This window comes from Amphiprion ocellaris, chromosome 17 (assembly GCF_022539595.1).
Source record: "Amphiprion ocellaris isolate individual 3 ecotype Okinawa chromosome 17, ASM2253959v1, whole genome shotgun sequence".
Taxonomy (NCBI): Eukaryota; Metazoa; Chordata; class Actinopteri; family Pomacentridae; genus Amphiprion; species Amphiprion ocellaris.
The window spans coordinates 19486339-19498703 of record NC_072782.1 but is presented as its reverse complement, the minus strand read 5'-3'; the positions used below and the strand labels follow the sequence as shown (position 1 = coordinate 19498703).

At 41.7% G+C, this 12365-nt stretch overlaps 1 protein-coding gene across 1 annotated transcript in view; it reads right to left on the bottom strand.

Annotated features, from left to right (window-relative positions):
• Positions 1–12365, bottom strand: part of cwc27 (CWC27 spliceosome associated cyclophilin) — a 62768-nt gene that overhangs the window by 18894 nt on the left and 31509 nt on the right. Inside the window, exons 12-13 of the mRNA XM_023267247.3 lie at positions 9758–9867; positions 9537–9640 (exon numbers count right to left, since the gene is read on the bottom strand). Of these exons, the coding sequence (XP_023123015.2) occupies positions 9537–9640; positions 9758–9867 (214 nt within the window). The remainder of the gene's footprint in view (positions 1–9536; positions 9641–9757; positions 9868–12365) is intronic.

The window sequence follows — 12365 nt, the reverse complement described above, 5'->3', positions numbered from 1 at the left end:
AATAGCAACTACAGATTTTGTTATTCTAAATCTCTCACACAGACACTTTGCTGAAATTCAAACACATGGTATTCATTTCAAACCTTCGCTCTGTGCAGTTAGACTTTGAGATCTTTGGTGAAAAACAGAATATGAGAGGAAAACACAGCGTCAGGGCTGATTTCCTTATGGCCAATCTGGTGGCTGTGGATTGAAATCCCAACTTGACACACACACATGCATACAACTTGAACTTTCACACACATTTATCAGAACCTGAGGAGAGTTTCAGATCTGACAGAAGTCAGGTTCATCATATCCAGTACAAAGAGGGATTTTTTTCTTTCAGTTTTACTTTCTCATTTATGCTGCTCATGTTATTATAATAAATGTTTTCTTTTAGTGCTCACCCTGACAGTGACTAGCAATAGGAATGACACAATGTAAACTCAGCAGAAGATAATAAAAAATAACTTTTCTGTGCCAACTTGTCATGCTTGAACTTCACCGTCCACAAAACAGTGTGTTTGCCAAACTGCTTCTTGAACTCTGCAGGAGTACAGGACTATTTGAACTCCTGCTAATATCTGCTACAGTGAATAGTGTCAGGGATTTTAAGCTTATATGGTAAGCTAGTGTTCTTTTTCCATGGGACACAGTTATTTAAACATTGTAAACATAGCATAAAATAATGACAAAAATGTCCTCCTAATGAGTTGGTTAACAGGGTAATTACTAGGTTGGTGTGAAATTACTATGACTGCAGATACAGTAGCAAATAATAAACCTACCCAAGATGACACGGTGTTACTGAACTAAAACTAAAAAAGAAATTATGAAAAAGCGCATCTAAATAAAAGTTTAACAATTTTACATTAGTCCTTTTAAAGAGTCACTGCATACTTAAATGTGTTTGAGCTGTAAAATAAACGCTACATTGGTGTTAAAATTGATTGATATGTTGATATTTCATCTCCATATCATATGGTGAAAAGGTCCCATACGGTGAAAATCCATTTTTCGAGTATTGTTGTTTCTAAAAACTTAGAGGTGTAAAATAAAAGCTGTGAAGATGTGTATTAAGCCCTCATACAACTATACCTCCCAGCTGTAAAGCCAGTAAAATTTGGCCTAAGTACTGCGTATTTCCACAAACCAATCGTCACCTAGCTCAGGTTTGTTTACTTTCTAGAGCTGCTTCTGCTCACCCTAAAATGTCACAGCCACAAGCAAAGCTTACCAAATGTTCTGCTGTTGGATGCAAAAATGGCCACGAGTCTTCATGCACTCCCAGCATCTAAGGAACAGGAGATCTAGTGTGCTGCTTACTGTTTAATGCCAATATCACCTCTACAATAGCAATGTCTTCAGTGGTAGTGCAGCTAATATGCTAAACTTACAATTAGCTTTGATCATATGCTCACCGATCAGAACTCTATGGAAACTGTAAAGGTGAGGGACATTCAGAGATGTTGGAAAAACTATGACCAATTTCAAACCAATAAACAAGGACTGTGTAGACTGCTGTGTTTTTATGTTTCCTGCAGTTTTTTTTAATACTTTATTTTCAATATTTGAATTTTTTGAACATAACAGAGAAGAACGAAGTGAACAGGCTCTACGCAGTCGACCACAGACATACAGGACTATAATAAATTTTTTTAAAAATCCTAAATAAATCTAAGTGAAACAGCCGCCAAAAATAAATAAATAAATAAATAAATAAATAAGTGTTTGTGTGTGTGTGTGTGTATATATATATATATATATATATATATATATATATATATATATATATATATATATATATATATATATATATATATATATATATATATACCCATAAATATGTACATTGCCAGTGCTACATCGTGGTGCTGTTGAAAGGTGTGTGGGTGTGTGACGAGCACAGGGATAAGAGCTCAACCAGCTCAGTTTCTTAGCTTTTGCCCATGCCAAGGTGCGCGAGGAATGGGTCCCAGATGTCTTTTTGCACCCTGTTGGTCCGTATGAATCGGAGTTTTTCCATTTGTAAAACATGGATTATGTCCGTCATCCACCTCTGGAAGGAAGGGGGAGAGGGTGACTTCCGCTCCTTAAGAATGAGTCTTTTGGCCACTGTCATGCCGAGCAACAGCGACTGCTGCGTCGTAGTGGGGAGTCTCTGGGTGAGTTGAGAGCAGCCGAAAATGGCGAGTGTAGGGTCCAATGGGAGAAGCCGTTTGTAAGCCTTGGAATACCAGTCAAATATTTTGGACCAGAACCCAGACAGCGAAGGACAATGCCAGAAAGCATGAGACAAAATGCACTCTGGTGCCTGGCACCTGTCGCATGTTGCTGAAACAGAGGGGTAGAGCTTGTGCAGTCTTTGTTTTGAGTAGTGAAGACGGTAGACAACCATGAATTGAATTAGCTTGTGTCTGCTGTTGACCGAGCAGGTCTGAATTGCAGACAGGCTTCTGCCCCATACATCTTCAATCAAGTCCACACCCAGTTCCTTTTCCCAGGACTCCCTAATCTCCACAGCAGAGGCAACAGAATCACAGTCAAACATGTGCACAAGCTTGGAGATGAGATGCCTGGAGTGACGGGGGCTCCTCAGAATTTCGTAGAAGATGTACTTTCCCAGATTTATATCAAGTTTATTAGTTCTGGTTTGTGTATAATGTCTAATTTGTAAGTAGCAAAAGAGATGTGAGTGAGGTAGCTAAAATTTTTCTCTCAATGAGTTAAACAAAGCAAACTTCCCCTTAATGTATAAGTCTCCAATAGAGGTTAGGCCCCTCTCCCTCCAGGAGTGAAAACTCTTGTCTGACCACGGTGTCAAAACGGAGTGACTGAAACAAATTGGTGTTTCTGCAGAGGTCTCGGGCAGGTGCAGGACCCTACGTATTTGATTCAACACTTTGACAAGAGTTTCTTAGGGTTAAGCTTAGGCTTTTTAGGATCCTGGTGTTGTCCAGTTTGGTAAACAGCAGGGCCGGTAGAGTAGAGTTGGTTACTGAGCCACACTCCATGCGCAACCACAAGGGGGCCTCAGGGGCTGGGTTGCCTGGTGAGCTCTGCTGCCAAAACATCAGGACCCTGGTGTTGGCAGCCCAATAATAGTGCCTGAATGATGGCAGACCTAGTCCTCCCTCTGATTTGGGCTTGCATAGGTGAATTTTGGAAATTCTATGATTTTTATAACTTCAAAAATAAGATAAAATTGTTGGGTCCACTTCCAGAATGCTGATGTAAGAAATATGGGAAGATTTTGACAAAGGTAGAGGAATCTGGAGAGGGGAACCATCTTGACTGAATTTATACGGCCAATCATGGACAGTGGTAAGGGTTTCCATTTCTCTATGCACTGTTTTAAATTTGACACAAATTCAACAAAATTCAGTTTAAAGATAAATTTCGGATTTTTGGGTATGGTCAGGCCGAGGTAGTTGAGGTGATCCTTAACTATTTTGAATGGGGTGCTTTCTAGGAAGCCTTGCGTGTAGTTATCGGAAAGAGGCATGAATTCACTTTTTGTCCAGTTTATGGTGTAACCTGATAGTCTGCCAAAAAGAGTGACTGTGTCCGCGAGGCAGGGAACTGATCGCTCAGAGTTTTGCAAGTATAGTACGACATCATTTGCATACAAGCTAATAAGAGTTTCCACCCGGCCTACTTTTAAGCCAGCAATGTTTGGGTGACTTCTTATGCTATGAGCGAGAGGCTCAAGCGTGATTGCAAAGAGAGCGGGGGGTGAGAGAGGGCAGCCTTGCTGGACGGAGCGATGAAGGGGGAATGGAGCTGATTTGTCGCCATTTGTCAGAATGGAGCATACTGGGCTCGAGTATATTAGTTTTACCCAGGATATGAATGAGTCACCAAATCCAAACCTAGGTAGCGACTCGAACATATAGGGCCACTCGACCTGATCGAAGGCCTTTTGCGCATCTAGAGATAGAATAGCTGCTCCGATGGTATTGCTATGGTCAGCATAAATGGCGTTTAAAAGGAGAACCTGCCTGGAATGAATCCCGTTTGATCGGGGTGAATGATAGATGACAAATGTTTGTTTAGCCAGTTAGCCAGCAATTTAGTAATTACCTTTCTATCAAAATTCTGGAGTGCGATAGGCCTGTAGCTAGCTGGATCCGTCTCATCCCTGTCCTTCTTTAAAATCAATGATATGTTAGCTTCGTATAACGTTTTCGGTAGGGCATTGCCGTTCTTAGAGCTGGTTGTCATCCTGTGAGGAGAAGTGGGGCAAGAATGTCACAAAATTGTTTGTAAAATTCACAGCCGAGGCCATCTGGCCCGGCTGCTTTGCCTGATGGAAATGATTTTATGGCAGACTTTATCTCATCTAGAGTGAAATCAGAGTCTAGGTCTCTCCTGGTAGCATCATCAAGTTTAGGTAATATAAGAGAGTCAAAAAAGTTGCTTAGATCTAAGTGTGAAGGGCAGGATTTGGAGGTGTAAAGTTCACTGTAAAATTCTTTAAAGCCATTGTTGATGTCTTTGGGGTCAGTCAGCAATGAGCCTGATTTTGATGTAGCTCAAAAACGTTCATCATGTCTTCTTGTTGATACTTTAGTTTCTGATTCTTTTTTTCAGACATTCTAGGTGCCTTTTGGCAGACAATATCGAGCAGAACAATAAGTGCAATGTCATCTACGAAATACCATGCAACTCTTGCAATAACACATACATCGGGGAGACAGGAAGAACATTTCACACAAGGAAAAAAGAACATCAGAAGGAATACGAAAAGGAAACAGCAACACGACTCACAACATCACAGAAAGAAAAGGCACTACTGGAAAATCTCAAATCTGCAATATGGCCACTGCAAAAGGAACAATCATGTTATGGACTGGGACGGGGCAAGAATCATCGGAACGGAAGAAAAACTGAAACGCTGGATTAAGGAGGCGATGGAGATCAGGAGGCGGGCAGAGAGAGCCATGAACAGGGACGAGGGAGGCTTCATGCTCTCCCACACCTGGGACACCGTACTCCGGAGGAAATAGGACGGCGGAGGATGCGGCATGCCTGGTGGCATGGTCGGGTCCGTTGGGCTCACCACGACATGCCATTACGGCGTGGGCGTGGTTGGCCCAGAGCATCTGGCGACTCTAATGGGCGTGCTGCAAATGCCGGCTGTCAAAATCTGCCGGTTGACATGTCACAGACTGTCAGTGAGACGCTTCTGAGGAAAACGAGAGTGTTCACCGAAACTGTCAAGAAGGTAATTAACATCTATCTATTCACCTAGAATGTCTGAAAAAAAAGAATCAGAAACTAAAACTGATTTTTATTTTACGCAATGAATCGACTTTGAGGCCTGGACGCCTCTGAGTTGATGTGTGAGGAGTCTTTCGGGTTTATCGCCTGTCTCAAAGTGCTTTTGCTTCAACTCTAGGAGGAGGTTGTTTACTTGACCACCCAAAATGCAGTTATACTTATATTTAAGTTTTACAATTTTATTGTAGTCCTCGGCAGAGTTTGAGGTTTGGTACGCAGTTTCGAGGGTGGAAAGTATGCCCACGATCTCTCGCAGATGCTTCACCCTCACCTTTTTGGCAGCAGACTCGTGTGAAATTACATAACCACGGGTAACTACTTTTAAGGTGTCCCAGAGTGTGGTGTCTGACACCTCACTATTATCATTGATTTCTATGAAATCTTTTAATCGGCTACTAATATACTCTGTGAATTTGTTGTCGGAGAGCAGAGATGTGTTGAAACGCCAGGTGTAAGTTTGTTTGGGGAGGGAGAGATTTAGGGACATTGTCAGGGACTATGGTCCGAAATCAAGATGTTTTGATATTTTGAACTGGTGACATTTGAAATTAGAGGAGAATCGACCAAAAAATAATCTATCCTACTGCAGGACTTGTGAACATGGGAGTAGAAAGAGTAGTCTTTTTGGGTTGGGTGCTGAATCCTCCAAATGCCAACTAAATTTTTGGATTTGATAAGATTGTTCAGGACCTGTACAGATGTTATATTTAGAGGTGGACGGGAGGACAATCTGTCCAAATAGGGGTCTAGGTGCAGTTCAAATCACTGCCAATTATAATATTTGAGTTTTCTCCGTCCGGGAGTATATCAAAAACTTTGCTGAAAAAAGTGGGGTCGTCTATGTTTGGGCCATAGATATTAAGAAGTGTCAGTGGGAATGAATTTATGGTACCTGAAACCATTAGATATCTCCCATGAGGGTCTGCAGTCAAGGAGAAGAGTCGGAACGGGATATTTTTCGTGAAGAGAATAGCTACTCCTTGAGCATGAGACGTAAATGATGACTGATAAACCTGTGATACCCTGCTGCATCTCAGTCTGTGTTGCTCAGTTCGTTTGATGTGAGTTTCCTGTAAAAAAATTACATCAGCAGAGAGGGATTTAAGATGTCTGAAAACCTTATCTCTTTTAACAACGTGGCCAAGTCCTTTAACGTTCCAGGAAACAACTGTGACATCCCTACCCCCTAACTGCACTGTGTCATGAGACCTCTGCATGTTAAAACAGGGAAATAAACATTCAAGCTAAGCGACAGCATGGTACACAACATTGAGCACCTGGCATGTAACAAAAAGAAAAATACAACAACAGACAACACTGTAAACAAAAACAAAATACCTGAGCTGTAGATAGAACTATACCACCCTCCCACCCCCTTGTGTCTCCCAGAACCTGACACAAATTCATCCATTTCCATCTGAAGAGGAGCTGCTGGACAGATATCTAACACTAACATCCCAAGCTGCTCTCACCGTGGAAGCTGAAATACAGAACCAAGTATTATCGATAAAATAGTTTATGATTGCTGGGGGGAGGTAGGCTATGCCCGCACTCGCGATCATGTACTTGGAGCAAAATGCCTTCTTTGACTTGGTTTTGGTGCAGCATAGGAAACATTGAACTAAGAAACATAAACGTCCTCCCCTCACGTCCTAGTATAAACAGGAATATCTTTAAGTTAAACAGCTGGCATGGGTGTGTGAATCTACTCCCTTTCTCTTGTGTTGATCTTTTCCATGAACCGCGTTGCCTCCTTAGGATCGTTGAATATCACTGGTGCTTCTCTGTCATGTTGATAACTGTGCAGCCTGGCCAGGTACCGCAGGGTGTGTTTGATGTCTCCATGTAGCAACTGCATCACGTCCTGAAAGGCTCGGCGTTGTGTCATCACCTCGTTAGTGTAGTCGGGGAAAATCAAAACTTTGTTGCCCTTATACTCCATGTCATGCAGTCTGCCGTGGCGCAGGACCGACTCTTTTGCCTGAAAGTTGTGGATACGTGCTATTATGGTGCGTGGCTTCTTACTGGCCGCCGGCTTCGACTGGAGAGAACAATGAGCGCAGTCTACTTTGATCGGGTGTGGGAAGTTTTCTTCCCCGAGCAGCTTGGGTGTAAGACTGGAGACGAATTCCGTGAGTTTACCGTTCTCCTCGTCCTCTGGTATCCCAACGATCTTAATGTTGTGTCTCCGGGAGTGAGCCTCTAAGTCTAGCACTTTGGTGTGAAGTAATCTGTTTTGGGTAGTTAGCTCTAAACACTTAGCTTCTAGCTCCTCCAGACGTGCTTCATGGTCATTGGTCGCCAGCTCTTGGTTAGCTGCACGGACCTGGAGCTCGGCTTGCGTTGTTGTGAGTGTCTGGAAGCAAGCTTGAAATGTGTCAAAACGCTCATTAATAACTTAAAATAATGTGGCATAGTCTGGTGGCTTCTCCATGCTAGTGGGGGAGTTGACGTGTCCGTCATCGACGTTGACATTGACCTTAGCATTAGCATTTGCAGAGGCTCTGGTGACTTGGCTGTTGGTGGCTTTTGCCTTGTTGGTAGCTTGAGATTTTGGCACTGCGGTTCATCCACTTGCTAATAAAGGGAGCTTTGTCAGCCTGGAGGCTGATATTTGCAGTGTTGTTCAACTTTTGTTAAGACCACAGAGCGCAGCATCGGCCAAACGCGTCTACTCCATCACATGCTCACTAGCGCCCCCCACTGCGCTTCAGTTTAACCTAAACTCAGCCAGTGTTTACATGTACTTCTCTCCTGCTTCTTGTGTTCACATTTACTGAATTTTAATGCAGTATTCCCCAAAAAGCTGTTGCCATTTACAATTTTTTTTCTGTTTTTGTTTCAAGTTACAGACACTGAAACAGCCTGTGTAGAACAGGGCTTGAAATGTATTGTAAAAAAGTAACATGCTTTAGTCCGAGTTAGGCGGCCTACCTCCATCAGTCCCCGCCCATGAGTGGGAGTCTGAACCTGTGATGCTAACATAGACAAGTTGAAGAAAAATAGCAAAGGTCATAACTACATCTGACAACTTTTAAGCTAGCCTTTCTTATGGCAAATTTTATTCTAACATTCTTTCCCCTTTTTACTTAGTTTGAATCTCCATAAACTCCTGAGAAAAATATAGGGTGCTTTAGCTGCTAGACGCTCGACTATGTTCACAATCTAGGAGCTAACTATTTGTCTGCTGTTTGGCGTTGTGCAGGTTAAAACCAACGTTGATGAGGGCAGTGAAAGTGAACCAAAAGAGTAAAGCTGTGGACCATAAAACCAAAACAATGAGCTGAAAACAGTAAAATACTCTGTAGAGCTATAGTGCAGAGTGAAGCGATAATTAGATAAAACAATGATGAGTGCAGCTTTAAGCCTGGAAGACATCAGTAAAATCAGTGGGACTAGACCAGATACCTGTTGGATCCATCAGTCTAACTGCATGGAAATGGTCATGATGTGACCCAAACTCCTCAACCATATGATCTATGACAGATCTTACAGACGCAGCGTGACTCTGCAGATCTATGGCTTTTTGGGTGAATAGTCATAAAAAAAACTGACATCTCAAGAATTTATGTTTTCCAGCTGGAAAACTGGACCACTGACAGTGAAGTTAGTGCTGCTGGTGCAGGACTACTTCAGCAGCAATGACGATGACAGTACTGCCATGCCAAATAATACACAGATTCAAATTCAAGCAGTGCTATTACAAACAAGGATAATGAGGCTGATGATGATGGCCAGCATCTAAACAGGGGGAATATGTCTTGCTGTGTTTATTACTGTTTTCCTCAGTCATCCTGGAGAGAGTAAAATATCATGCGGTCAGGATGGACTGTTGAAAGAATCTCGGTGTTAGAGCCTGGACTGCCATATTTTTTAATCATCTGCATGAATTTGTTGTATCAAATGGCAAATAAATTGAAAGAAATATAAGTAAAATTCCAAGGCAATGTCTTCTTCATGTAAAAGTTTATGCTAAAAATCTAATTTCAGATTTTCAGGAAGTCAAACAGATCTCCTGAAGCCTGTTGTCCTGTTGTAGTGGTGTTTCACCACTAGGAAGCTTTTCTCTATCAATTACAATTTGTTTTGTAAACATGACAAGGCATTTTGTTAAAGGCATTTAAATTGTGAAAATGAAAGCACCTTGGAGCTTTTTACATTTTAGAGTCTACATGTATCTAATTCAAAGAACACCTCAAACTCATTTTGAATCCAGGAACAAAATGGAAATATTCCACTTATTGATCTCAAATAGTATCAGGCTCACTGACCATCCTTTGTCGTCGTCCTCTGCCAGCTCCTCCACGTCCTCCTCTGGACCCTCGGTGATGGCAGATGACAGCTTGGACTTGAAGCGATTCAGCAGGGCCATGGTCTGCCATAAAAATGAGACATCTTTACATGTTAACTATTACAGAATCCATAATACACCAGCAGAAATGTTTTGCATTTTAGTTTCAGTAAATAACGGACACATGTTGAGTTTCTGTACCTGTTCTTCTCTGTTTGAGCCTTTCTTCACCTTTTGTTTTCTGAGCTCTTCATACTTCTTTCTTCCCTCCAGGTACTCAGCCACAGCCTCATTCGCTGGTTTTTTATCCACTTTGGAGAAACAAGACGGCAACACTGCTGATTACTTTCATAGTATTCAAATGACTATATACAGCTAGGCAAGCCACAAATTCTGCTGTACAAAATATTTTAAAATGTATATATATAAAACCTTGAAATGCATACAGACAACAACCATCAAAAACACATTTTAAAAAGACTATAATATTAATTTGCTCCACTCTGGAGGAACCTGAACTGGGACCAGGCTGTACCTGTTATTATAATGCAAGTCAGAAGCATTTTTCGGACGGATGGACGGATGGACGGACGAACGGACGGATGGAGGCACGAGCCGAATATTCGGACGCAGTGGGCAAACGGAGGAAAGAGCCGAATCTTCGGTTCATATTGTAACGTCCGACGGGGGGATACATCGGGCGAATTAGCAAGAAGAATACCGATCGTGCGACATCGTCCGACGGGGCGGGGGGATATTGTTACGACTGAATATTCGGACATTCGGGAGCAGCCCTAGATATGTAACATTGCTGCTTCATCACTGTTAAAGTGATGGTGTTCTGTCATTCAGCCACAAGTCACATTTTGGTTGATAAAACTTACAGTAATTACTGATGTCACTGCTGTTGTTCCACAAGCATGAATAAACACAACTCTCTCTCTTTGCAAGGGAGATGCTCACATGGATTCTGCTTCTATCTGATGCAGCAAGTGTTGAATAAACTCGGAGGAAAAACATACAGCTGGAAGCAACAAACTAAACTTTAGCTCCTGTCAAACCCTGGATTATACTCATTATTTGTGTCTCGTTAATCTGACCTGCTTCAGTCGTTGACTTTCTAGCAAAGTCAGATTTTCAGGCACATTACAGTTTGTAATAGAAGTGAAACTGTAAAGAAAAGCCAATGAGAAAGGCTCACAAGCTGTGTCTTGTGCTCTGTGTGGTGTTTTTGGAACAATATTTATGCTGAAATGTGGAAAAAGTCCTCTCTAAATCAGCTCACACAAAAAGAAAAGCATCAGAGTGCAGTACTCCACCAAGGCTGCTCAGTTGTATCATTTCTGATGACTGAAATCTTTTTTAAAAAATTGTGTCCGAAATCACGGCACCATAGAATGTGGCCATTTAAAATAGATGTACCCACAAACAAAATGATCTTGTGCTGACCACATGCGTGTGTCACGCATGTGTACTTTATGTACAGATACCGAATCGCGTGACCTAAATATGTAGCGGGAATTGATGGGACTCGGAAACACCCCCACAATTTAATCAATTGTTCCTTGTGTCATTTCACAAGGATAAGTCCTGGTAAGTCTGCAACGGTGGATCTGTAGTAGGATCGCAATCATGTGATGGTCAGCAGGCAGATGACGTAGTGTTCACTTGTTGTCATAGTTACAGTGACGCCATGCCACTATCTCGCAATAATACGGAAATCTTTAACAAATCCGTGGATCCAGACTATAAGTCGCATCACTGCCAAAATCTAATGACTTGTTCCTTGTGCCACTTCTAACCTTCCTTGAAAATTTCATCCAAATCCATTAATCCATTTTGGGTAATGTTGTGAACAGACAGACAGAAAAATGTACATAACTCCGCCGTGTTCCTTGGTGGAGTAATAAACACCTGGCTTGCTAATTTAGACACAGAGACTAGAAAGTACAATGTTTGAAAAATCTCCCAAGTGTCTCTGATCCACTGAGCCCAAAGTTGTTCTGTCTGTCCTCATGCTTGCGTCACTGAATGAACTGCTATTCGGAACTGGACTGGGCTGGTTTTCAGGTAGAAATTAGCCTCAGGCTTAAGAGGTTAATTAAATTTTGTTGTTTTACAATTTACAACATGATGTCAACTCATAATTCTGGTTTCTGAGAAACAGAAAACTAATTTCACTCACAGTATTGATTTTAGACATGCAGCTTTCTACAAATTTTCTCCACTGCATTTTTGGGTTTTCTGTTACAGCCACTTGACAGATGAGAAGTTTAAAAAATGGGAAGAACATGATCAGAGAAAAAAGATAAAAGGAAAGTAAAGCTTGTCAAGCTGTGACTGTTGCTGCCATACATGATCTAAGAACATGATAATGAGGAAGGTGAAAAGAGAAGGCAGTTCTCTCATCTCAGATTGACAAGCTCGGCATGAATCCAATCTGCTGCCGTCCACCTTCACGAAGATGTAGCGACCTAATGCCCCGACCTAGTAACCCCGCATTTTATCTTACTCAGAGATGACCTACATTATGGTGGCTGAGTTGTACACAAACCTTATGTAATTGATCCCTCCTGGGAGACGAAAGACCCATTTAATCTTTAGCAGAGACATGAACAATGAACTCTTGATGAAATATTAGCAAAGATTTCAGGATTTTAACTCTTGTTTTACTTAAAAGAAGTTTAGAAAAAGCAAAAAAACAATATATTCTTTTTGACAAGTATGTCTGGTATGGGAAATGGAGCTACACGACAGTGAATTCACAAATAAATAGATCAACAGAGAATCAAGCATCTCTTTTTTTCCT